This window comes from Dipodomys ordii, unplaced genomic scaffold (genome assembly GCF_000151885.1).
Source record: "Dipodomys ordii isolate 6190 unplaced genomic scaffold, Dord_2.0 Scaffold81, whole genome shotgun sequence".
Taxonomy (NCBI): domain Eukaryota; kingdom Metazoa; phylum Chordata; class Mammalia; order Rodentia; family Heteromyidae; genus Dipodomys; species Dipodomys ordii.
In genome coordinates this window covers 5,186,329-5,210,962 of record NW_012267297.1, presented here as the reverse complement: position 1 = coordinate 5,210,962, position 24,634 = coordinate 5,186,329, and the positions used below count along the sequence as shown (strand labels likewise).

Sequence of the window (24,634 nt, the reverse complement as noted above, 5' to 3'; positions counted from 1 at the left end):
GCTCAGCACAATCTGTAGCTCCTTACTTGGATTCTCATCCTCAGTGTCCGTCTCCTGGTCAAAATTGTGCAAGAGGTTTTTATGTGAACAGTCTTTCTCCAGCTTGGGATTCCTCCTCTCTCAGCTGTCACTTGGCTTGCCTGGCCTGCTTTTCCACGCACCTGTGTCTCAGTGTAGCTTAAAACGGTGCCATTGCCCCTCCTCCGGTTCTATTGCTGCTGTGGAGCTCGGCGTACGAGGTTGTCAAAGGTACATCAGCGTTGCTGTGTCTAAAATCATCTGACAGATACCATAATGAGATGCAGACGCCCGAGTTACTCCTTCCCTGGTGTGTGGCTGCAGTTTAACCTTGACTCTTTCCGCCTCCTCTCTACTGTCTGATCCATTCGTTGCTGATGATGGAAGGGACTTTCGGAGTAGTTTACAGAGACCCCCCTATGCAGTAGGAGGAAAACTTAGTAAAGGAGGTGCTGAAATGTGCATCTCAGACTCAGTCCTGATTTTTAAAAAGGATACATTCCATTGTACAAGTCAAAACTCTTACCATGAAAAGGAACTTCCACAATTGAATGAATAAAGGTGTTTTTTCTTCAAAAAAAATAATCTGTTCACCAAGTGTTTATTCAATGCCTGTGGTAAAGTAGCCTCTGCACAAGACCCTGGGGCTGTTCTGTCTCTGTTTCCCAGTCTTAAGTAGCAGAGTCATCTGGAGGATTTTCATCAGGCATGCAGCGTGGGACTGTAGAGAGAATGTAGTGCAGTTTTTTAACTTTTGGGGGGGGTTGGGGGGCCGCGTGGTGGCTGAAGGTTCTTGTTTTCTTCCTTTGTGCGAGGGGCTGGTGGTGCAGCCTGCACGGTCCTGTGTGCCAGGCATGCTCAGCTCCATTCCCAGGCCTGTCAGTGTCGGGCGGACCCAGCGCAGCTCTTCCGTCAAGCCGCCTTCTAGAGAGTACTAGTTTTAAAAGGAGTGAAGTTCCCCTGGTAGTTTAGCTTTTCTCTGGGATAAGTAACTAAGGCTTTAGGATCTTTAGGTAGGCATGAAGCTTGGCGTCGTGACCTCTTGCTTTTATAAAAGGGCGCGCCCGAGGAATTCCAGTGTGTAATGTTCATTTCAGACTCTTGAATTTTGGATGCTGCTGGGCAGTTTTTCTAAGGTGGTTTTAATCTTGATGTGCATTTTGACTTACGTGAACCTTCTGTTAACAAAAGGTTTTAGTAGAGATGTTCAAAGGGGCGGGGGGGGTTCCCAGTCGTGCACATCATTACCTGATTGATTAGTACAGCCTGGAGTCCACGATGAACTGAAGAACTCCCGATTCTATAGTCGTAGGCATTAAGGTGGGTGGGTGGGGACATAGAGGCATACATAGTATAATCTGAGTGAGTATATTCAGTTAGGAACTTTGTACCTGTTGACTGAGTCACACTTGCGTAGCAATTTAGAACCTAACTGGCCACCATTGCACAATTTTGTCCTAAGGTTTGTAGCTTTGTGAGGCATGGTGAATGAGTTTGCACCAGTTCATCTCATTTATATTCTAGTAATTTTTTCTCCCCTCCCAGCCATCTTTTCCTCACAAACAATTTAAGTGAGGTATTTTTTTTTTCCTCTTGTTCGGTAGCAGGCAATATGTAGTCATTTCCATTGGACAAGAGTTGTCATTCGTTATGTCGTCATCTTTTTAAAACCCAGCAATGACTTCAAAATTGAATTTATATCTACTAGCTTCTGTATTGTTATTGGATAGCATGAATTCTGCATGGGGAAATGGAGTAGCACGAGCTGGTAGCTGGAAAGTTCTGTCAAAAATGAAAATGATTTCTTCCTAACAACAAGGCATTTGTTCTGAAAGAATAGTCCTAACTCGATGGCAAGCTGTGTGCTAGCTTGAAGTGCCTCTGTGGGATGGGAAATTTGGGGAACACAAAGTGATCTGCAGAAAAGGTTCATTTCAGAAGCTTCCCTCCCCTGTGGAGCTCACTGGGTTACACTTTCTCTGGAAGTTTCCAATTCCACTGTCTTGTGTTTTCATGTTGAAAATACTTCTGCATTTTTCCTTTTGAGTGCCAATTTCTTACTAGTACTATTTCTTAACGTTATTACCATGTTTACCTGGGATGTATTTTGACTATTTTTGTATAGTGTAAGCTGATACATGCACACTTTGTGCATTGTGCTCTGTGTGTGTGTGTGACATGCACATGCACAGTGTGATCCAGTCTCTTCCATCATTTGGTTGCTCTGACCTGGGAACATCGGTCATTTCAAACATTGAATTTTAAAACGACCATTCCTTTAATTAACTTTTAATGTTTATAGGAGTATGTGCTGTGAAGTGATCTGAAATTCGTCATATTTTTGTCATGAACTGTACTGCTCCTAATTATTGTAATGTAATAAAAGTAGTTATGGTGACTTGTAAGTGTCTTCTTTCCTTTTTAAAATTCAGTCTTTAATTTTTATCTTGCTTGGGTGCTGGAACTTTAGCCAGGGCCCTGTGTGCTGGGCAAGCACTTTGCTATGAGCTACACCCCCAGCCCTGGCCCTTTCTTAAGGGAAACTGGAAATGGAGATCTTACAAGAGCCAGACCCTGGTGGCTCAGGCCTGTCATCTTGGCTGTCAGGGGGCTGAGATCTAGGGGTCACAGTTCGAAGCCAGCCCAGGCAGGAGTGTCTGTGAGAACCTCCAGTAAACTACTCAGAAAAAGCTGGAAGTGGCGCTGTGGCTCAAGTGGTAGAGCACCACCTTGAACACAAAGAGGCTCAGGGACAGCGCCAGGCCGTGCCTTCAAGCCCCAGGACCAGCAAAAAACAAGAGATCTTGTAAGGCAGACACTAAAGGATACCAGTGAGATCTTTATTATTCAGCTTTGAAATCAGAAGCGTCCTCTGTACGGTCTTCAGACTGTTAAAGTACTTGCTTAAACTTCAATGCAGGGGTGGGCCTTGTCGCACTAACTCACTCAGGAGCTTTTACAACATTCCTGATGGCTTGTCGGGATCCTGCAGCCAGATTACAAATAGCTGTGTTGTGCCGTTGTGGCGTCCTCCCTCACACAGCTCTGCGCTGGGCTGGACACACCCTGCGGAGCTGCTGGTGGGTCGGGAACCTGGAAGGTGCGCTTGCGTGCACCAGCCAGGGGACGTAAGCAAGCGCTTTGACGGTAAAATGGAGAAATTGGCCAAGCATGATTGGCTAAAACGTTTAAGTTAGGAAACTTAAGTCTATTATATTTTGTTTCCAAATTGGGTACTCAATTCATGAACTGGTAATATCACTAAATTGTCCTTTAATGATATTACCTGATAACGTTTAATAATTTTTTATTTATAATATTGGTAATAATAAAATGTTGGTAATAAAACTGAACATAAAGGCTTGTGGATATAGCTCACAGTGTCATTACGATTGAATTCTATTAATTGTACTCCAATCGGTCAGCTCAGGTCCTGACATAAATGATGTCTATGTGGCCATTTTAAGGTAGAGTAACTTTATAATACCTGGTACACACACAGAGTTGCATTGATTTTTCAGCCAATTGATAGTGTCATGATCAGTTAGTGCTGGTATCTGGATAATAGCGTTGTTTCATGGCCCTGTATTTCCTAAGGAAGTATAAGGCTTCTAGCTCTTTCATTACAAATTCGCCTCGCTTAATAAGTTCTTTGATCTTCTCTGGATCTTTCACGTCTTTGTTTTTAAGAAAAACGTTCTTCAAACGCCTTTTAAAATAGTCTGCTCCTTTCGGGTAGTCCCGGCCAAGAAACAGCAGCTTGAAAAAGAAAGAGTTTATGTTTCTCAACACCGCACATCACACAACATACTGAGTAGCAAGCTAGAAAGCGGACAGCGCCATTACTTACATTCTTATACAGATTCAGAACTTCTCCTCTTAAAGGATTGGCCATTTTCACTTAATGTGGAGATCGATCCCCCTTTTAGACATCACACCTGGAGAAAAGGAAGATTGCTTTTGTAAAAACCATCGCTATCTTTCTTTAAATACTGGGAAAACGGAGTATTTCAGGCACAGTTTGAGAAAAGGGGGTGCTTCAGAAGAAGGGTAAAAACTACTTGGAAGAATCTGGATGTGAAGAGAAAAATGGGAGAACAAAACTGCAGCGACCGAAGGCTGAAGGCTGCTGAAGCAATTCTTCAGCACCTGCTTCAGTGAGCAAGCTCAGTGCTACAAAAGACAGCAGCAGCTCGATTCGAGGCGCGGTGAGCCTTCAGATCTGTCAGGCCCGGGAGAAGGGAACCCTGCTCAGCTGCTTTAGGTTTCTAAGGCTGTTGAGAATCTTGTGTGGGGTGTGTGTGGGCGAGGGTGTAGTAAGCTCAATACAAGAGCCCAGGGGCTCTTGGTGGAACAAAGGTTCCCCAGCCCTGGAACCCAGGCACGCTGTCCCCGGTCTCCCCAGAGTTGTGGGGGTTCCGTGTGCGGTCCGTGTTTAATACGACTGCCCGATGAAAGGGTCTCCACCCTAAAATCCTTTCTTCAAGGAGCCCATCGCATCTAAGACCTAGAGAGAATGTTCTAGAAAGCAAGCTGCGGTGCTAGAAGCACTCATCACCTTGCTCAGTGAACTGAAGTTGCGTGTGTGCGTGTGTGTCTCGTGGCGCACGCACACAGCCCGATTCTGCACTCACGTCTGTGATCTGTTGGCACACGGTGGCCTTATTTTCACGGGTTGCCTCCTTCCAGGTTTTCACTCCTGGCCACCAGTGAACGTTTGTCGGTCGTGGGGCTTGAACTCAGGACCTGGGCGCTGGCCCTGAGCTCTTCTTTGCTCAAGGCTTGTGCTCTACCCACAGCTCCACTTCGTTTTCTGGTGGTTCACTGGAGATCAGAGTCTCACGGACTTTCCTCCCTGGGCTGGCTTTGAACCGCCATCCTCGGACCTCAGCCTCCGCAGTAGCTGGGATGCCAGGAGTGAGCCACGGCGCCCGGCTGAGCCGTCCCGGTCACTGCCACCCCTCAGACACCTGCGCTACCGCGAGGCCACAGCCGGTGCCGCCTCTCCACCAGGGCCGCCTGCCTCCCTTTCTCCCCAGAGACCACGCCAGAGCCGGTGCTGGGCTGTGGCCTACACCCCTTCACCCCTAGAAGCTCACGGCACCCAGCTCCTCCAAATGCCATTTGCACTGAAGTCGTGAAGGAAGGAATGAATTTTAAAAACAGATTTTGCCAGGCGCCGGTGGCTCCCGCCTGTCATCCCAGCGACTCAGGAGGCTGAGATCTGAGGATTGCGGTTCAAAGCCAGCCCGGGCACGAAAGTCCGTGAGATTCTGATCTCTACGGAAGTGGCGCTGTGGCTCAAGTGGTAGAGCGCCAGCCTTGAGCTGAAGAGCTGAGGGACAGCGCCCAGACCCACAGTTCAAGCCCCACGACAGACCAAAAAAAGATTTTACATCAGCTCTATGTGAATCATGGCAAGTAGATTCTGTTTAAAACGCGGTGCTGAGCAAGGAGTGCATGACTGTCATACTCAGGAGAGGCCAGAGGAAAACCAGTTGAGGCCAGCCTGGCTATACAGCAAGACCACTGTGGTAAGAAACCCCAAACAATAATTAAGTTAAGACCTCCCGTTACTTGCGGGTGCCAGTGCTGGGGCTTGAATTCAGGCGCTGTCCCTGAGCTTTTGTGCTTAAGGCTGGTGCTCTACCACTTGAATCACAGCTGCACCTCTGGCCTTTTGCTAGTTAATTGGACCTAAGTGTCTCACAGACTTTCCTGCCTGGGCTGGCTTTGAACAGTGATCCTTAGATCTCAGCCTCCTGAGTATCAGCTGGGATGACAGGTGTGTGCCAACAGTGCCTGGCTCCATTGCTTGTATTTGCTCCCCCTCTTAGGCAATTTGACAAAATCGACATCACTTACAAATTCCCGGAGCAGAGTGCCCGAGCCTCCAGTAGCTCTCGGGGGGTCTCGTAGAGCCTAATTCTAGCCGAGTCCCTCCCACACGCTCCATGCCCGTGCCCTAGGAGAATTCACATGCAGACCGAGCCTTTCCCGCACGCTCAGTCATTCGCTTTCCAGCTTCTGACTTCTGGCTTCTACTGAACTCCTAACGACAGTATTTCACCTCCACCAACAAAAAACATCTCTGGATGGCCAGGTGGCAGCATGCACCTGTCATCGGTTGCCTGGAGACTGCAATCCGGAGGTTTACACTCAGGAAGCCCAAGCTGGGAATGCTGACATGTGCGCACCCTCCCGGCGACGGTAGGAAGCTAAAACAGGAGGCCTGCAGTCCAGGCCAGCTCCGGTGAAAAGCGGGACCCTAGCTCAAGATAACCAGAGCCAACAGGGCTGGAGGTGTGGCTCACGCGGTCAAGGGCCTGCAGTCACCACGAGTTCGAATCCTAGTACCACCACCACCAGACAGGTCTTGGGCAGAGTGATGTCTCTTCTTCTGTGTGAACTGAAGCGACTGACTTGCAAATGTTTTGCAATTGTTCTGCATCAATGTCATTTCATAGAGCAAACTCTGGTGTAGTGAGTCACCTGGCGGGTTCGGCTGCAGGAGTCGGTTGTGTGATGTGTGAAAGCTTTCGTGAGCTCCGGCTTCAGCCGGGCTGAATTGTCAGTTGGTCTTTTCTTAAGTTAGGAAGGAAGAAAGAAGGAAATAGTACCGCCGAGATAAATGTGTCTGGTTCTCTGATACTAACATAGATAGATCAAGACAGTTGTTCATCATCATCATCATCGAACTGACTTTAATTTCCAATTCAGGAAACACACCGAGTGCAGGAAGGGGCTCTGGCCGCTTCCTAAGCCCTGCACAGCATCACGGAAGACACGAGTGAGGGAGAGGAGAGGCGGCTGCCACCCGGAGCCCCGGGGCCTCGGTCCTGCAGGCCTCGCTGCCCAGGCTGCGCTGGGGGCTTTTCCTCCTTTGGGCGAAGGGGTTAAGACTTCCGCTCCAGTCCTGGACAGACAGACAACTGTCCCCTTACCAGAACACTGTGTGGACAAGGACTAGGTGTTTTCATATCTGGATCTGGCAAAGATCATTCTCTCAAGCTTCGGATTCTAAAGGAGAATCGCCAAAGAGAAGCAGCCTGGAGCTGTTGAGGTCCATTCCCCAGACCAGCGCCTGTCAGAGCCTCACCCTGGGTGCCAGGCTGCTGGCGCCTCTGATCCTAGCTACTCAGCCAGGCTGAGATCAAAGCCAGCCCAGGCAGAAAACGGTGGCATTCTCATCTCTATTAAACCACGCCATGGAACAAGTCTGAGCGAGGCTCAGGGGGCAGAGCCCCAGCCTCGGGGACGGCACCCAGCCCCAGGAATGGCACCCCAACACCAGTACCAGAGGGTGTGCGGCCAGAAGGGTCCTGCGGTGGTGGTCAGCCTGGAACACAGGCCACACGCACTGGGGTGGGAACAGGACTCCCCGCTGCTCCAGGCCTGTGTGGGGAGCTGGGGCGGCCAAGGGTGCCGGCCCCAGCCCTTCTGGCACGTGCTAGAACATGATCCAGCGTTCCTAGGAATCTAACATGCATGTAGAAGACAGCTTTCCCTGTGAAACCCGTCATTCCCGGGGCATTTGGAATTATTATATATTATATATGTATTGTATAATTCTATATATTACATATATTACATATTCTATATATTCTATACACTATATGTAATGTTATGTATATATTGTGTTATATGTTATATATTCTATTATATATGTATTTATAGTCTATATATTCTATATATAGTACATAGTCTATATTCTACATATTGTATACATCATATGTAATATGTATATATTATGTTATATTTTATCTTGTATATTCTATAGTCTATATATTCTATACATTGTTATATATTATATATTGTTTATATGTAGTTATATATCATATATTCTATACATGTTATAAATCTATTATGTATACATTATGTTATATATCTATTATGTATATATTACATATGTTATATATCTATTATGTATACATTGTTATATATTCCACGTTATATATTATGTATGTTATATGTCATATCTATCATGTATATGTTATATATCTATTATGTATATATTATATGTCATACATTATGTTGTATATTATATATAATGTATAATTATGTTATATATCTATTATGTATATATTATTTAATTATATATTGTGTTATATATCATATCTATTATGTATATGTTATATATTAGGTGTTATATATCATGTATACATTATATGTCCTATATCTATCATGTATACGTTATATATTAGGTGTTATATATATAATGTATATATTGTATATGGTATATATTGTTATATATCACATATGATGTGTACATTATACGTTATACATCATATCTATCATGTGTACGTGTTATATATTAGGTGTTATATATATAATGTATATATTATATATAGTATATATTGTTATATGTTATGTATGATGTGTACATTATACGTTATACATCATATCTATCATGTATGTATGTTATATATTAGGTGTTATATATCACCCATATCATATACACTATGTATCACAGCGTCGTCGGGCCCCGCGCGGGCTCCCGCCCCAGGGCCTTTGCTCGGCCCGGCCGGGTCAAGGTCGCGACCTTGGGGACGGGCGCCCCGGGAATCGCGGGCCGAGGGAAGGTGCTGGAAGGCGCGGCCCCCGCCCCGCTCCCACCGCGCGGACCCCGCGACGCTCACCCCGCGCGGCTCCGGCTCCGGCTCCGCCTCCGCCTCACCGAGAGCCGTAACGCGAGCCCGCCGTGACGACGAGCGCTTTCCGGCCGGCCGCGAGCCGTGAAAGCGGAGGCGCGGCCCGACAGTCCCCGCCGGGGCCGGAAGAAGCCCCACGCGACTGCGCGGACCTGGGGGGCGGGCCTCCGAGCAGGGTCCGGGCTGGGGTAGGTGTGGCCTGTTGTCTTGACAACCGGGTGTGGGCGTGGCCTAAGACGACAGGAGCCCCGAGGACGGAGACCGGAAGTGCTCCAACGTGAGTGTGTCTCCTTGGTTCTCCCTTGTGGGTGGGTGGGGCCTGTCGTCCGGGCAACAGGAGTCTGTGGGCGGAGTCAGCGACCGGAAGAGCCCCAATGCGGCTGTGCGGGGGAGGCGGGGCCTGTTGTCCTGACAACCCGGGAGCGTTGGTGGCGCGGAGCGGCGCGGAGGGGCCGCGGCGCCGTCGCCTCGCCATGGTGAGTGAGCCGGGAGGGCGGCCGGGGCTGACCGGGGCTGACCGGGGGCTGACCGCCGACAGCGGCCGACGCGGAGTCGGGAACCCCCGTGTCGGTGGGGGCGGGGGGCTCCCCGACCCTGGGCCCGCGCCCCCCACCCCGCCGGGAGGCCGCCTCGGCCCCGCCCGAGCTCTCGCGAGGCTTGGGTTTCCCCGCGGGACGCGTCGCGCTCCGGTTCCCGCCGCTTCCGGCCGGCTGTAGAGGAGGATCCCCTGACCACGGGGGCCGTGCGCGGGGCAGGCAAGAGCGGATCGCCAGGAGCAGTCACCCATCAATCACCAAGCAATCAATCACCAAGCAATCATCATCAATCAATAATCAATAATCAGACAGGTTCGGGTATCAGAAAAGACCGGACCAGGACTGTGCCTGCAGAGCCAGCCAGACACCATGATCAATCATCCATCAATCATCAATCACCAATCATTCACCAATCAATCATCAATCAGACAGGTTGGGATATCAGAAAAGACTGGACCAGGCCTGTGCCTGCAGAGCCAGCCAGACATCATGATCAATCAATCATCAATCACCAATCAATAATCAATCAATAATCATCAATCACCAATCAATAATCATCAATCACCAATCAATCATCAGTCACAATCAATAATCAATCATCAATCAATCAGACAGGTTTGGGTATCAGAAAAGACCGGACCAGGCCTATGCCTGCAGAGCCAGCCAGACACCATGATCAATCAATAATCATCAATCAATCACCAATCAATCAATCAGACAGGTTTGGATATCAGAAAAGACTGGACCAGGCCTGTGCCTGCAGAGCCAGCCAGACACCATGATCAATCAATAATCATCAATCACCAGTCAATCAATCATCAATCAGACAGGTTCGAATATCAGAAAAGACCAGACCAGGCCTGCGCCTGCAGAGCCATCAGACACCATGATCAATCAGGTTTGAATATTAGAAAAGACCAGATCGGGCCTGTGCCTGCAGTTAGCAGGAACACCATAATCAATTGATCAACCAGATAGGTTTGTATATCAGAAGAGACCGACCAGGCCTGTGCCTGCAGAGCCAGCCAGACACCACGATCAATCAATCAATCATCAATCAGGTTTGAATATCAGAAAAGACCGGACCAGGCCTGTGCCTGCAGAGCTAGCAGGAACACCATAATTGATCAATCAATCAATCAGTCATTAGTATCCGTGAGCTGTGTAAGGGCCCCTCCCTGACAGATGATCTATAAGAAAGGAGTATTGGGTGTGACTTCAAGCTCAGATTTAGGGAAGAATGGCCGTTCCTCTTCCCCGTCTCCTGACACCTTAGAGCATCTTGGTACTTGATGAATTTACAAACAACAAAGTATTTAATCTTTTCTTCTTCTTTTCCAATTTTCAGGGTCCCAAAGCAAAAAAGGTACGTGGAAATTATTTTCTGGACGTAGATCTCTGAAAATACTTCCCTCTGCAGTTTCTTTTTTTTTTTTTAAGTGCTTGTGTATCTTGTAGTATAGTTTATAGAACTTACTGGACTTCTTAGAGGAATTGGCCTGTGGCCAGCGGCCCGGCCCACTGTCATCCTAGCCACCCAGGAGCCTGAGATTGTAGGGCCGCCCTGCGGCCAGCCTGGATAGGAAATTCCACGAGTGAGACTCTTATCTCCAATTAACCAGCCAACAGCTGGAAGCAGAGCTGCGGCTCAAGTGGCACAGCTGTAGTCTGGAGCAAAAATGCCCAAGCAGTGAGTTCAAGCCCCATGTCCCTCCTCCCCCTCCCCCTACACACAAAAAAACAGAATAATGCTTTACAGTCACATGCGTATTGCAAATTTGGATGTGATGTTGAGTTTCACAAATATACTTTGCCAGAAAACCACACAGCTATCCAGTCACAAAGAGCCAAGGAAAGGTTTATTGCCGGCAAAGGGACCAGCAAGACCCCTTCTCCCAAGAGAGAAGAGCCTGTTGTTGTCTGAGGAGACCTGTGTAACCTCCATGATTAGGGGTGGAGACCCCGGTGGAGATGTGTGGATCAGGGGCTTCATCATGGCGGGCTGGGGCTTATGGCTGCCGCCCAAGGACTAGGTAAGGGGTCTTGCAGCTGCCCAGTCTTCAAGGCCACTCTAAGAGGACCCTGCTGCCTTATATATATGGTGGTAGCTGCCCCCAAAGAGCGCCATCTCAAGGTAAAGGGTAAATGGGCATAGTGTTGCCTAGGGAAAGCCTGCTAGGTTCTGAGAGTGGAAGCTACTGAGCCAACATTCCCCACGTGTTGTCTTACTAATTGTGCGAGGGAAACAGGTTGGGAGCAGGGGCGAAGGTGCTTTGTTCTGGACGTGCTTCCTGCTGAGAAGGGGGTGAAGGAGCCAGTGGGGCTCGCCCCACCAAGAACCCTCCTAGGAGCATTGGATCGATGGATTGGAAAGTCTCGTCTTTCCCATAAGGATGGTTTGTAGGCGCAGGTAAAAACAAGAACAAACAAACAGCCACTGGGTAGGCGACGTGGCCCCTTGCCTATAAAATGCATTCGTAGTGGGCATAAGTACGCTCGCCCCTTCTTGGTTCTATTCTGAAGCTGGGCAGGAGTGTCGTTTTCCGACGTTTAGTGTATCATCTATTGATTTCTAACGTATAGCATCAGCATCCGCCAGGGCGTCCCGTGGGGGCTCTTCCCGCTCACAGGAGTCAGCATGGCTAGCCTGTGGCGTGGTCGGGGCAGAGGAGAGGCTGGTTTAAGTTTTGTAGGACTAACAGAGAGGTCGCAGTCCTTCGGGCCAGGGGGCATCAGACGTCGTAATGCTCGCGGTCCTGCTGGACACCAGCTAAACAGCGCATGAGGGACCCCAGCCTGGGACAGCAAAGCCTCTGCAGCCGTGGCGGGAGCTGCCTTGAGGAAGCACAAGGACAGGTAGCGGGAGACGTACAGGATGTGGTGTTTTAGGTGAGCAGCATTTGAGGAGGTGGGGGGGGGGCCGCTGCCCCTCACCCCACCCGGGGGCACGGGTTGGCTGTCACCTGTCTGGAGTGCATACGCCGGCCGGCCATGGCGTGTCCTGTCTACCCCTGCCCCTCTGCAGTGCCTGAGGACCGCGTCCCAGCTGTCTTGGCCTTGGAGACACTCAGAGCAGCGAGGTTGCTTAGGCCAGCGGTGCTTGTGGTGCCTAGACGAATCCAGGAGGGGGCAGGCTCGGACCTGCACAGCCGTAGATCCAAGCAGAGAGTCAGGGTCCTTTCTGCTTGGCAGAAAACTGAGCGGCCGCTGTGTGTGCGACCCACGCTGTTCAGGAGTCTTTGTACGGTCTCCAGCGTTCACGGGGCACTCGGAAGGCTGCAGGCACGCAGATGCTACAGGAGGGAGGCCACGGCCTGAAGCAAGGGAGGTAGAGGCACGTGACTTTACAAGGGCGAAGCCGCCGGGCACCCGTGGCTCACGCCTGCCATCCCAGCTACTCAGGAGGCTGAGAGCTGAGGATCGCGGTTCAAAGCCAGCCTGGGCAGGAAAGGCCTTGAGACTCTGATCTCCAGTGAACCACCAGAAAACCAGAAGTGGCGCTGTGGCTCAAGTGGTAGAGCACCAGCCTTGAGCTGAATATCTCAGGGACAGCGCCCAGGTCCCGAGTTCAAACCCCATGACCGACAAAAAAAAAAGAGTATAAAGTTTATTCTGACCATTATTTCCTAAACAATAGGATGACAGTATTTACACAACATTTACATTACGTATTGTAAGTGATCTAGAGAACATTTAGCTGTATAAAAGGACATGAGTAGATTATATGGAGGTAATAGATCCCTTCCTTCCTCCCCTTCCCACCCTCCCTCCCTCCCTCCCTCCCTTCCTCCCTTCTTTCCTTCTTTCCTTCCCAGTCCTGAGGCTTGAAATCAGGGCCTGGGCACTGTCCCTGGGCTTTTGCTCAAGGCTAGCACTCTACCGCTTGAGCCACAGCACTGACTTTTTCTGTGTGTGTGGTACTGAGGAATGGAACCCAGGGCTTCATGCATGCTAGCCAAGCACTCTACCACTGAACCACCTTGCCAGCCTTGTGTCTTGTTTTGTTTTGGTAATGTTTTCATTTCTATGGTGCCAGTCCTGGGGCTTTGAGCTCTTGCTTGACTTTTTGCTCACACCTGGCTTCTGCCACGTAAGCCACAGTTCCACTTACAGTTTTTAACTGCAGGGGTTACAGGTGTGAGCTACCAGCACCCGGCTAGCACAGGTTTTATTGCCAATTGCTATATAAACATTGTACTTGATCTCTGCTATTAAATAGCAATTTACCAAACTGGTAAAGTTGTTCTTCAAGTACATTTGAGTCATAAAAATCCCTTTCATGTTTACAGACAATTTCTGAGCTGTATTTACATACGTATTACTTTCTTTCATCAATGGGATGAGCTTCTCTTTGCTATTATTTTGAAGCTAGGAAACTAGAAATGAGCAGCTTACCTAAATTGTGTATATATGTCATTCTCTGCTTTTGAGTAATTTACAAGCTGATCTGTCTGTCTGTCTGTCTGTCTCTGTCTGTCTCTCTGCCAATCGAGTGGCTTGAACTCAGGGCCTGGGTTGCTGACTTTGAACTTTTGTGTTAAAGGCTAGTAGTACTCTACTCCTTGAGCCACAGCTCCACTTCCAGCTTTATGGTGGTTCATTGCAGATAAGAACCGCATGGACTTTTCTGCATGAGTTGGCTTTGAACTGCGATCCTTTGAACTGAGATCTCATCTCAGCCTCCTGAGTGACTGGGATGACAGGCATGAATCACTGATGTCCAGTCAAGCTGATTTCTCTTACTTGCCTCCAGATGTGTCTTTCGATGTCTGCACACTTTGAGGTTATCTTGTCTGCACGAAGAGTTGGTTTCCCGAAAGCAGAAGTGTTTGAGGAATGTGTGTTTTGTAGGTAACTTGGAGGCACGTTAGTAACCTTTGTATATGTTGTGGGCTTTGTTAAGGGTCCGGGTAAGAAGAAACTCACCAAAGCCGAGCGTCTGAAGCTGCAGCAGGAGGAAGAGGAGAGGCGACTGAAAGAGGAAGGTGCAGAATCTTCGGTGCTCTTTGCATCTGTAAGGGGAGCTGGCAGTAGGCTGGTGTTTCCATGCCCAGTCATCTTCTTTTCAAAACTCTTCACATAGTGTGAAAAAGCTAAGGGCCAGCACCTGAGCCCTGCGTTTTCACCCCGGTACCATCTTGAAGCTCTAGTACAATTCTCTCATTTCAGTCTCTTTTGTTGGAGTCTCACAGACTCTCCTGCCTGGGCAGGCTTTGCGCTGTGATCCTCCTATCTCAGCCTCCCGGGTAGCTGGGGATGGCAGGCCTGCCCCAGCAGCTTAAGAGCCTAAACCAACAGCAGCCTAATCCCTGAGCTCATTCTTGATGCTTTGGTGCTTTAGAGGAAGCCCGATTGAGATTCGAGAAAGAAGAGCAGGAAAGGCTGGAGCGCATGCGAATCGCTGAGGAAAAATGGCATCAACTTGAAGAAAAAGTGAGTAGAAACGAGCGATGATCTTTGTGGGGGGAGAGGCAGAGTTTGAAGTCAGGGACTCAGGCTCACGCGACAGGCAGCTTACCACGTGAGCGCGAATGTTCTGTTTTTTAAAATTTATTTTTCATATCATTAAGAAGTTGTGCAGGGGGCTGGGAAGGTGGCTCAGTGGTAGAGCGCTTGCCTTGCATGCCTGAGTCCCTGGGTTCGATTCCTCAGCACTGCATACGCAGAAAAAGCCGGAGGTGGTGCTGTGGCTCAAGTGGTAGAGCGCCAGCCTTGAGCTGAAGAGCTGAGGGACAGCGCCCAGGCCCAGAGTTCAGCCTCCATGACCGGAAAAAAAAAATTGCACAAAACGGTTTCAATCCAGCACATCTGTCTGTCTGTCTGTAAGTCCCAGGCAGCTTGATGAAGCCACCCCTCCATTCTCCTCCGCCCCTCAAGTTCCCGGACTTCACGTCCCTGTGACTCAGAATACCGGCTGCGCTCGCCCGCCTTCCCCTCTTGCGCATTCGCCCCCCTTGCCTCGTAGTCCTTTGGTTCAGCTCTTGGAGTGAGTTACTGCCGGAGGCTCCCCTGTGTGCACCGGGCTTCCGTTCACAGGTTCCTGCAGCATGTTAACATCCGCTCATCAATTAGACCTGACTTCCATAGATGAGAGAACAGGCCTGCCTCGTCACGTGGGGCCCGACCTACTGCAGTTAACACGCTTTCAGAATGAAATCGTGTCATTCTTCATTATGTATGAGTAAAGTTCCATTGTATACACATAACACACGAGTACACATATGTATATGACACATAACACACAATGTTATATGTAAATGTTATATATTATATACTATATGATTACATATAATGTATATCATCATGTGCATGTTATATATGACGTGTCACACTGTATCATATATAATTATTTGTACATATATGTAATATAGTATATAATTTATAACATTGTTATATAATATATAATATATATGCTATAGTAATATAATTACATAGCATATACTTATATAATAAGTATATATTATTATGTGTGTCATGTTATCTGTATTACATATTGTATGCATATAGATTGATATATGCATATAGATTATATATAATATGATGATATATATCATTACATATGTGTGTATATATATATATATATATATATTCTATACATAGACAATGCTTCACTTTACATTCAAGGCCTCAAGCTTGCTACCCAGGAACTCTTGCTGCCAAGTGTGACCCCAGCCATATTGTTTTGCGGGTTCATGTGACACATCCCTTCCTGCGTGGGCACGTGTGGGTGTCATCGGCTTCTGCTGGGCTTTTTCTTTTCTTTTTCCTTTTTTTGTACCAATCCTGGGGCTAGTACTCAGGGCCTGGGCGCTGTCCCTGAGCTTTTTTGCTCAAGGCTGGCATTCTACCACTTGAACCACAGCTCCACTTCTGGCTTTTTGGGTGATTCCCTGAAGATAAAAGTTTTATGTCTTGGGGCCGGGCGCCAGTGGTACATGCTGTCATCCCAGCTACTTGGGAGGCTGCGATCTGAGCATCATGGTTCAAAGCCAGCCCTGGCAGGAAAGTCCATTAGACTCTTACCTGCAATGAACCGCCAGAAAACCAGAAGTAGTGCTGTGGTTCAAAGTGGTAGAGCTCCAGCCTTGAACAAAAGATCTGAGGGACAGCACCCAGGCCCTGAGTTTCAAGCCGTATGACTGGAAATAGAAGAACAGAAAGCGCAGGCCCACGGATCTGTTTCTGCCCCACAGGATCTCGAGAGGCGCAACCAGGAGCTGCAGGAGCTGAACCTCTTAGAGGAGTGCTTCCTGGAAGCGGAGAAGTTAAAGCAAGAAGTCAGATCTCTGTCTCGGGTGAGACGACTCGCTTCCTTTCCTGAGCTGATAGCTTTGTGGGCGCGAGGGAGGTCTGACACCAGGGTCGAGCCCAGGAACTTCAAAGTTACCCAGGAAAAGCCTTGGGGCTCACCCTCCCGTGCCCCTCCCCCCACCCCCCCATTCATCTTCTCTGCCTACGTTTGACTTTCGATCCCCAGAACCAAAGAAGACAAAAAAGATAGAGTTACAAAAAGAGAGAGTTCATAGAGCAGGGATCAGAGGCGGCAAAAGGCGGAGAAGGCTGGAAGAGCCAGCCAGGAGGGACTGGGCGCGCAGGACATTAACTGTCCCGGGGATATGCCCTGTCCCGATGGCCACGCGTGCAAACACTAGAGGAGCTAGGGCCCCGACACTCAAAGGCTCTGCTGTGGCCCTGGCTGATTCTGCCAGGGAGTTCGCTAGCTGCCGATGCCCGGCCCGCCCAGGACTCTAGAGCTTGGATCCAGAACATCTCACCCTCTGGGCTCCGAGCTAGAAGACTCTGTCCGCCCCATACATGATACTCTGGCCCTCAAGGCATAGATCCTCACCTACTGGTGATCTCCTCTGAGCCAGGCACTCGTGTCTCACGCCTGTCATCCCAGCTACTTAGGAGGCTGAGATCTGAGGATCCTGGTTGGAGGCCAATGTGGGCAGGAAAGTCCATGAAGCCCTTAGGTCGAATTAATCAGCAAAAAGCCGAAAGTAGAGTTGTGGTTCAAGTGGTAGGCTACCAGCTGTGGGCAAAAAAGCTCAAGGACAGCGTCTAGGCCCCATGTTCAAACCCTGGGACTGGTAGACACACACAAACACACACACACTATTTGGATGAAAGCAATCTGATTTCATTATTATTTGGCTTGTATAGAATTACTGGTTAGCCAGGCACAGGTGGCTCCCACCTGTCATCCCAGCTACTCAGGAGGCTGAGATCTGAGGATCACAGTTCAAAGCCAGCCCAGGCAGGAAAGTTTGTGAGACTCTTGTCTCCAGCAAACCACCAGAAAACCGGAAGTGGCGCTGTGGCTTAAGTGGTAGAGCGCCAGCCTTGAGCTGAAGAACTGAGGGACAGCGCCCAGGCCCTGAGTTCAGGCCTGGCAAAACAAAAAACAAAGACCCAGAGTTCAAGCACTCAATATTGACACAAAAACAGCAAAAACAAACAACAAACAAACAATAGCATGTAGACTATATGCTAGTGCATTACCACACTGCATATACTATAGTTATCATGATTATGTATAACGTGCACTACTTTATCACACGTTTATGATCTATGAGGGCTTCAACATGATCTTGCTATTATTGTTCTTAGAGTTTTCTAGAGAAGAATGACAGCTGCATAATTCTGATCTATGCACTTATATTGTCCACGATAATTAAGGGAGAAAATCCAAGCTCTGGTGGCTCCCGCTTTATGTATTTATTTTTGGTCCAAGGCCAGGACTCAGGCTTGGTGCCTGACGCTTTTACTCATTGGCTAGGCAGCTACCAACCGAGCCGCGCCTCCCACCCCAAGATTGCCTCTTTCTTTTCCTTTTTCTTTTGGCCCATGACCCAGGAGTCTCCCAGCTTGAACCCTAGCTGCCCAGGAGGCTGAGATCTGGAGGAGGCTGGAACCCAGGGCCTGGGCGCTGCCCCCGAGCCTTTTGTGCTCAAGGCCAGCGCTCTACCATTTGAGCCACGGCTCCACTTCCAGCTTTTTTAGAGTTTAACTGGAGATGAGTCTCATCAGCTTTTCTGATCAGAAAGGTCTGGGAGACCTCATCTGCAACTAACTAGTAAAAAGCTGGGCTCCAGGTGTGGCTCGAGCAGTAGAGCATCAGCTGTAAGAAAGAAAGCCAAGTGAGTGTGAGGCCTGATCAGGTTCCGATGTGGGGAGGAGAAGAGGGAGGAGAGGAGAGGGGAGGGGAGGGGAGGGGAAGGGAGGGGAAAGGAGAGAAGGGTTGAAGTGAGGAGGAAAAGGAGAGGGAAGAGAAAGAGGGAGATAAACTTACCCAAAATGAAAAGATCCATTTCTTTGATCCCATATTATTTGGGCCGAACCATTTCTAGACGGTCCTGGGGCTTGAACTCAGGGTCTGGGGCTGTGTGCCTGGGCTTACCATCTCTCAAGGCCGGCATCCTACCGCTGTGAGCCACAGAGCCACTTCTGGTTTTCTGGTGGTTCATTGGAGATCAGATTCTCATGGAGTCTACTGCCTAGTCTGGCTTCGAACCTCCGTCCTCAGATCTCAGCCTCCTGAGTAGCCAGGATGACAGGCGGGAGCCGCAGATGCCTGGCTTTTGGCTGAATCTTCTTGCCATCGTCTCTTGGAGGTATTTGGATCAGCAGGAAAGGAAGCGGCTCTGGACAGGGGCTAACGAAGTAGACTTGGAGATTTACGGCCTTCTTGTGGTCGTTGTGGAGAAGTGAAAATTCACGAAATCGTGTCATGTTCAGCTGGTGTTACACTCCATTCTGCTCTGGGCCTCGCAGGCAGACAATGCTGCAGGGTGATCGGCTCCACCCCGGCCAGTACACACAGTTCAGGAGAAACCAAGATAAATTCAAACACGGAAAGTAACTGCGTAGCAACAGATGACACTGCAGAGGATTAGAGAAGATTCATCTGGTGATGACGCGCGCGTGTGTGTGTGTGTGTGTGTGCACGCATGCATATGCACATAGCATGTGCCAACGCTGAGGCTTGAACTCCAGGCCCTGGTGCTGCCCCTGAGCTTTTTTTGCTCAAGGCTGGTGCCCTACCACTTGAGCCACAGCACCACTTCTTGCTTTTTGGTGGTTCCCTGAAGGTTAAGAGTCTCACAGACTTTCCTGTCTGGGGCTGGCTTTGAACCTTGATCCTCAGCTCTCCACCTCCCGAGTAGCTAAACTTATAGACACGAGCCCCCAGCATTGGGCTCTAAGTATATTTTATTACAAAGTTTAGCCAGCTGTCTCAAAGCTACAAAGCTATTGCTCTGAAAATGCGTTCTTGTAGATTTTGAAGCCTCTAGTTTAGAGGCTGTATTTGAGTTTCACTTATTTGTCTGTTCATAATACAGCTTATGTGTTTATCCACTTCAAAGGGCAGAAATAATAGTCATAAAATAGCAGTGCATCTGTAGCTCGCCAACAGAAGCTTCTAGTGTGGTGTGACTTTTTTTTTTTTCATATTTGAAGCCAGGGGAACAGAAGAGGGGCTCAATTGGTAGCTCCCCGGCCCTGATTGTAAAAGCTCAGGGCCCACACCCAGATCCTAAATTCAAGCCCCAGATCCAGCACACTCACAAAACCTCTAGCCAGGTCCTGAGATCTGAGGATCGTGGTTCAAAGCCAGCCTGCACGGAATAGTCTGTGAGACTCTTGTCTCCCAAGAATCACCGAAAAACTGGAAGTGGAGCTGCGGTTCAAGTAGTAGAGCACCAGCTTGAATGAAAAAAGCTCAGGGACCTTACCCTGTGTTCAAGCCCTAGGACCAGCGCATGCATGGACACACTCACACGCGCACGCGCACACACACACACACACACACACACATTGTTGATATCCAGGTTTCTTCCAGAGCAGTGTGGGCCCTAGAGTTAAGATGGCAGACATCGACGGGAACAGCATAGGGCTGCTTTTGGGCCAGTGCACCCTGTTGATCACCCCCCCATCTTTGTGTTTCTGTTTTTCTCTTTTGTAGATTTCTATCGCTGAAGACCTAGAAGCCATGAAGAATGCACTGAAGAAGAAATTACTAAGTGACAAAATATTAGAAGGTATTCTAAACACGCTGGTCAGAGGGCAGCTGTGTCCAAGTTTTCTTCACACACACACACACACACACACAGAATAATGGTGGCTCCCGCCTGTCATCCTAGCTACTCAGGAGGCTGAGATCTGAGGATTTGCGTTGGAGGCCAGCCCGGGTAGGAAGGTCCATGAGACTGTCATTTCTAATTAACCAGCAAAATGCTGGAAGTGGAAGCGTGGCTTAATTGGCACAGTGCCAGTCTTGAATGAAAAATAATTAAAGGACAGTGCCTAGGCTCTGAGATCAAGCCCTAGTACACACACACACACACACACACACAAATATTAATAGTGACAACAGTTTAACATATATCAGGAAAAAGGATTTGACTCTGAAAGCCGGCCGAGGGCTGGATGATGGTAGAGGTAGGTCAACCCTCGAACCCCTTCCCACGTTCAGCCTCAGCCTCCAGCGATGTTTGGTCCTGTTGCACAAGCTCACAGAAAAAGCAGAATTTTACACTATCTTCAAGGCCAAGCACGGTGGCTCACGCCTGTAATCCTAGCTAACTCCCCCAGGAGGCTGAGATCTGGGGACCGTGGCTCTTCATCTCCTATTAACCAGCAAAAGGCTGGAAGTGGAGCTGTGGCTCAAGTGGTAGAGCACCAGCCTTGAGCCAAAAAGCTAAGGGCTAGTGCTCAGGTTGTGAGTTCAAGCCCTTTAAGGTGTGTGCACGCACACGCACGCACGCACACAAACATCTTCAATTTATAGGTAGTAATGTTTTGGGTCTGATAAGAAATGGATCTAACAATGAGGAGTTGAAAAACTAAAATTCACACCTGTTCACGTCCCGAATCTGGCAGGCGCATGCTTCAAACCTGCCAGTCCCGGGGCTTGAACTCCAGTCCTGGGTGCGCTCCCTGTGCTTTTCCATTCAACAGCCCCTTGAACCACGGCTCCACTTGTGGCTTTTTTTTGGAGATTAATTGGAGGGAGGATCCTTTCCTACCCAGGCTGGCTTTGAACTGCAGTCCTCAGATGTCAGCCTCCTGAGTAGCTGGGATTAAAGGCCTAAGCCACCAGTACCCAGTACTGCCCTTATTTTATTGAAAAAACAAACCTGTAATTTCATATGTGAACCAACATTTACGTTTTAATGTTTATTTTTTTGCCTTTTGGATTCTTCGCCCTATGATGTCCAGTTTTAAGGAATTTGCTACTTACCACGTGTGTGTGACGCTGTTTTATAAACGCAATCAGGGCTTGCTGCACACTTCCATTGGGATGATCTTTGCACAAGGACAACACGTTATTTTCATAGTAACACACACATATTATTCCTGAAGAGTTAGCAGATCTCTGTCTAGATCACCCGCTCCCGTGGACGCTAGGTCTGTGTGAGTTCATGTTTGGCAGGGGGTTCAGTACAAGCTCCCTTTTCTAGGAGTAGAAATTTTTCATTCACTCCCCCTAGTGCAAAGACATTGCTGGGTACAGTGGCTCACGCCTGTAATCCCAACTACTCAAGCGGCTGAGATCTGAGGATCGGGACTTCCAAGGCAGCCTGGACAGGAAATGCTCCGGCACTCTTAACTCCTATTACCTGGCAAAAAGCCGGAAATGCAACTGTGGTAGAACACCAGCTCGGAACGAAGGGGCGAAGGGACAGCACCAGGGACAGCACCCTGAGCACCCAGGCCCTGAGCTCAAGCCCCAATAACAGCCTGCGCGCGCGTGCGTGTGTGCGTGCGTGCATACATGCGTGTGCCCACCCACACATCACCGTCTGTGCCAACCCTGTGTGGATGTGCTTGCCTCCAGCCCAGAAGCTCCTGGTGAAGAACACCTCTGAAGTGCCAGAAACGAAGGACATCTTGGACGTGAATCTGTGCCAGTTCTCGCCGCTGGGCGGCGTGTTCTACCTGGACATCCTGCAGCTGCCCCCACTCTGCAAGCCAGTCAAGGGCTGGATGATGGTAGAGGTAGGTCGGCCTCGAACCCCTTCCCACATCTGACTTCCTCCTCCCCCCCCACCTCAGCCTCCAACGACGCTGGGTCCCGCTGCACCAGCTCACAGGAAAAACAGAATCTTACACTATCCTCAGGGCCAAGCACGGTGGCTCACGCCTGCCGTCCCCGCTGACTCTCCCAGGAGGCTGAGATCTGAGGATCGTGGTGCTAAGCCGGCCTGGGCAGAAAAGTCCTGGAGACTCCTCATCTATTAACCAGCAAAAGGCTGGATAGTGGCGTTCGAGTGGCTCAAGTGGTAGAGCACCAGCCTTGAGCCAAAAAAGCTAAGGGCTAGCGCTCAGGTTGTGAGTTCAAGCCCTTTAATGAGCATGCGTGCACATGTGGTCACGCACACACACACACACACACACACATACATCTTCAGTTTATAGGTTGTAACGTTTTGGATCCGACAATAAATGGATCTGACAATAAAGAATTTAAAAACTGAAATTCACACCTGCTCACCTCGTTGGACTTGGCAGGAGCAGTGGTGTGCAGCCGCAGCTGCGTGGATCGCGCGCCAGCTTCACTGAAACCACGCAGCCCGCCCAGCCCAACACTGCTGTGCGCGCGCGCTGCGGGACCCGAGGCTCAGCCCAACACTGCTGTGTGTGCGCGCGCTGCGGGACCCGAGGCCCAGGGCCTGGAGTTGGCAGGCTGCGCTGGCTCTTAGGCCAGTGTTTCTCGCTCAGACTCATGGCCAAGGGCCTTGGGGCACGGTTGTATTGACAACCTGTTTTGAGTTAAAACTTTAAAGTCATGGCGCCGTGGGCCGGTCCGTCCCTGGGGCTGCTTGGCTCAAGGCTGCTGCTCTAGCACTCTGAGCCACAGAGCCACTGCCGAGGCTGGCCTTGAACCACGATCCTCAGATCTCAGCCTCTTGAGCGGCTGGGATGACAGGTGTGAGCCGCGGGCACCTGGCTACATAGAGCTTTTCCCTTGTCCTCTCCCCCCAGCGAGTGTTTTCCTGGGTTTTTGGTTGTTGTTCTTATTTTTTGCCAGTCCTGGGCTTGAACTCAGGGCCCGGGCGCTGGCTCTGAGCTGCTTTGGCTCAAGGCTGGTGCTCTACCACGTGAGCCACTTCCTGTTTCTTCTGTGCACGTGGTGCTGAGGACTCGAACCCGGGGCCTCATGCATGCGAGGCGAGCGCTCTACCACGGAGCCACCTGCCCAGCTCCAACTAGTTTTTGATATCACTCTTCCTCTTCTCTGCCTCAAAGATCCCCCCCAAACCAGTGGTACACTGCGGCAGACATCTCTGTAGGGTTGGTGCTGAGGGGAAGAGTCCTTGTTCTCTCCAGAGGAAAGACCAGGCTGAGCGGGCATGTTTCTAGGGTTCACCCAGAACGTTCTCGAATTTTCTGGAATCATCTAATGGTACCACGCCGTGCCCTGCCGTGTACTCACACCTGCTTCCCCCACGTGTCCTCCTCACTTCATCTTCTTCATTTCCGGTCTTTTCTCACACTTGTGACCTGGCCCCACCTCCCAGATGCATCCCTGCTCCATCCAGACAGAGCCTGCGCCGGCCTTGCCTGTGAAGCCACCCCGGCCTCCGCGCCCTCCAGGCCTCCGATCCTAGCTCCTTCTCTGTTCAGCGCAGGGCTTTGCGTGGAGGTTTGGCTCCGCGCGGTAGAGCACCTGCCTAGCCAGCTCCACAGCTTGACGTCAAGACCCAGTCGCACAAAGCAGAGGCTTTGCAGGGCCGCTGAGAGGAAACTCACCATAAGCCATAGTCCATAGACCACATGCCCGGGGCTCACGCCTTCATCCCAGCCACTCAGGAGACACAGCTGAAGGTCCTGGTTTGAAGCCAGCCTAGGCAGGACTCTTACTTGCAATGAGCCACCCAAAAAGCCATAAGTGGAGGTGTGGATCAAGTGGTAGAGCGCCAGGCTTGATCCTAAAAGCTACGGGACAGTGATCGGTCTGTGAGTTCAAGGCCCAGTACCAACACACACACACACACACACACACACACACAGATTCTGACTGACAAGAATTTATATGATCACACTGAAATGTCGTGGTTATCTTTTGTCTTTCGATTTTGTTGTGGCATGGTCTTAGTCAAATCTGTGGATTTGAGGCTCACACTGTCACCCCAGCTACTCAGGAGGCTGAGATCTGAGGATCATGGTTCAATGCCAGCCCAGGTAGGAAAGTCTGTGAGACCTTTATCTCCAATGAAACCACCAGAAAGCCAGAAGTGGAGCTGTGGCTCAAAGCGATAGAGTGTTAACCTTGAGCAAAAGAGCTCAGGGACAGCGCCCAGGCCCTGAGTTCAAGTCCCATGACCGACAAAATAAAGGAAAATGAAATCCGTCGATCAGAGAACCAAAAGACAGACCTTGTGTAAAACCAGATCTTTCTGTTGAACGGGGGGGGGGGGG

At 49.6% G+C, this 24,634-nt stretch overlaps 2 protein-coding genes across 2 annotated transcripts in view; one reads left to right on the top strand and one right to left on the bottom strand.

Moving 5' to 3' along the window:
• Positions 1–2,839: 2,839 nt before the first annotated feature.
• Positions 2,840–8,739, bottom strand: Lyrm5 (LYR motif containing 5). Its single transcript, XM_013025102.1, has 3 exons — positions 8,658–8,739; positions 3,869–3,956; positions 2,840–3,777 (listed from the first exon to the last, which is right to left on the bottom strand). The coding sequence occupies exons 2-3, from the start codon at positions 3,911–3,913 to the stop codon at positions 3,559–3,561; spliced, it is 264 nt and encodes an 87-aa protein (XP_012880556.1). The 5' UTR covers positions 3,914–3,956; positions 8,658–8,739; the 3' UTR covers positions 2,840–3,558.
• A 358-nt stretch (positions 8,740–9,097) lies between these two features.
• The window catches only part of Casc1 (cancer susceptibility candidate 1), a 21,544-nt gene continuing 6,007 nt past the window's right edge, over positions 9,098–24,634 (top strand). Inside the window, exons 1-9 of the mRNA XM_013025069.1 lie at positions 9,098–9,145; positions 10,554–10,571; positions 14,109–14,190; positions 14,547–14,638; positions 16,399–16,500; positions 18,463–18,542; positions 18,823–18,901; positions 20,175–20,250; positions 22,050–22,210. Coding sequence (XP_012880523.1) covers positions 9,143–9,145; positions 10,554–10,571; positions 14,109–14,190; positions 14,547–14,638; positions 16,399–16,500; positions 18,463–18,542; positions 18,823–18,901; positions 20,175–20,250; positions 22,050–22,210 — 693 coding nt within the window. The 5' untranslated portion in view covers positions 9,098–9,142. The remainder of the gene's footprint in view (positions 9,146–10,553; positions 10,572–14,108; positions 14,191–14,546; positions 14,639–16,398; positions 16,501–18,462; positions 18,543–18,822; positions 18,902–20,174; positions 20,251–22,049; positions 22,211–24,634) is intronic.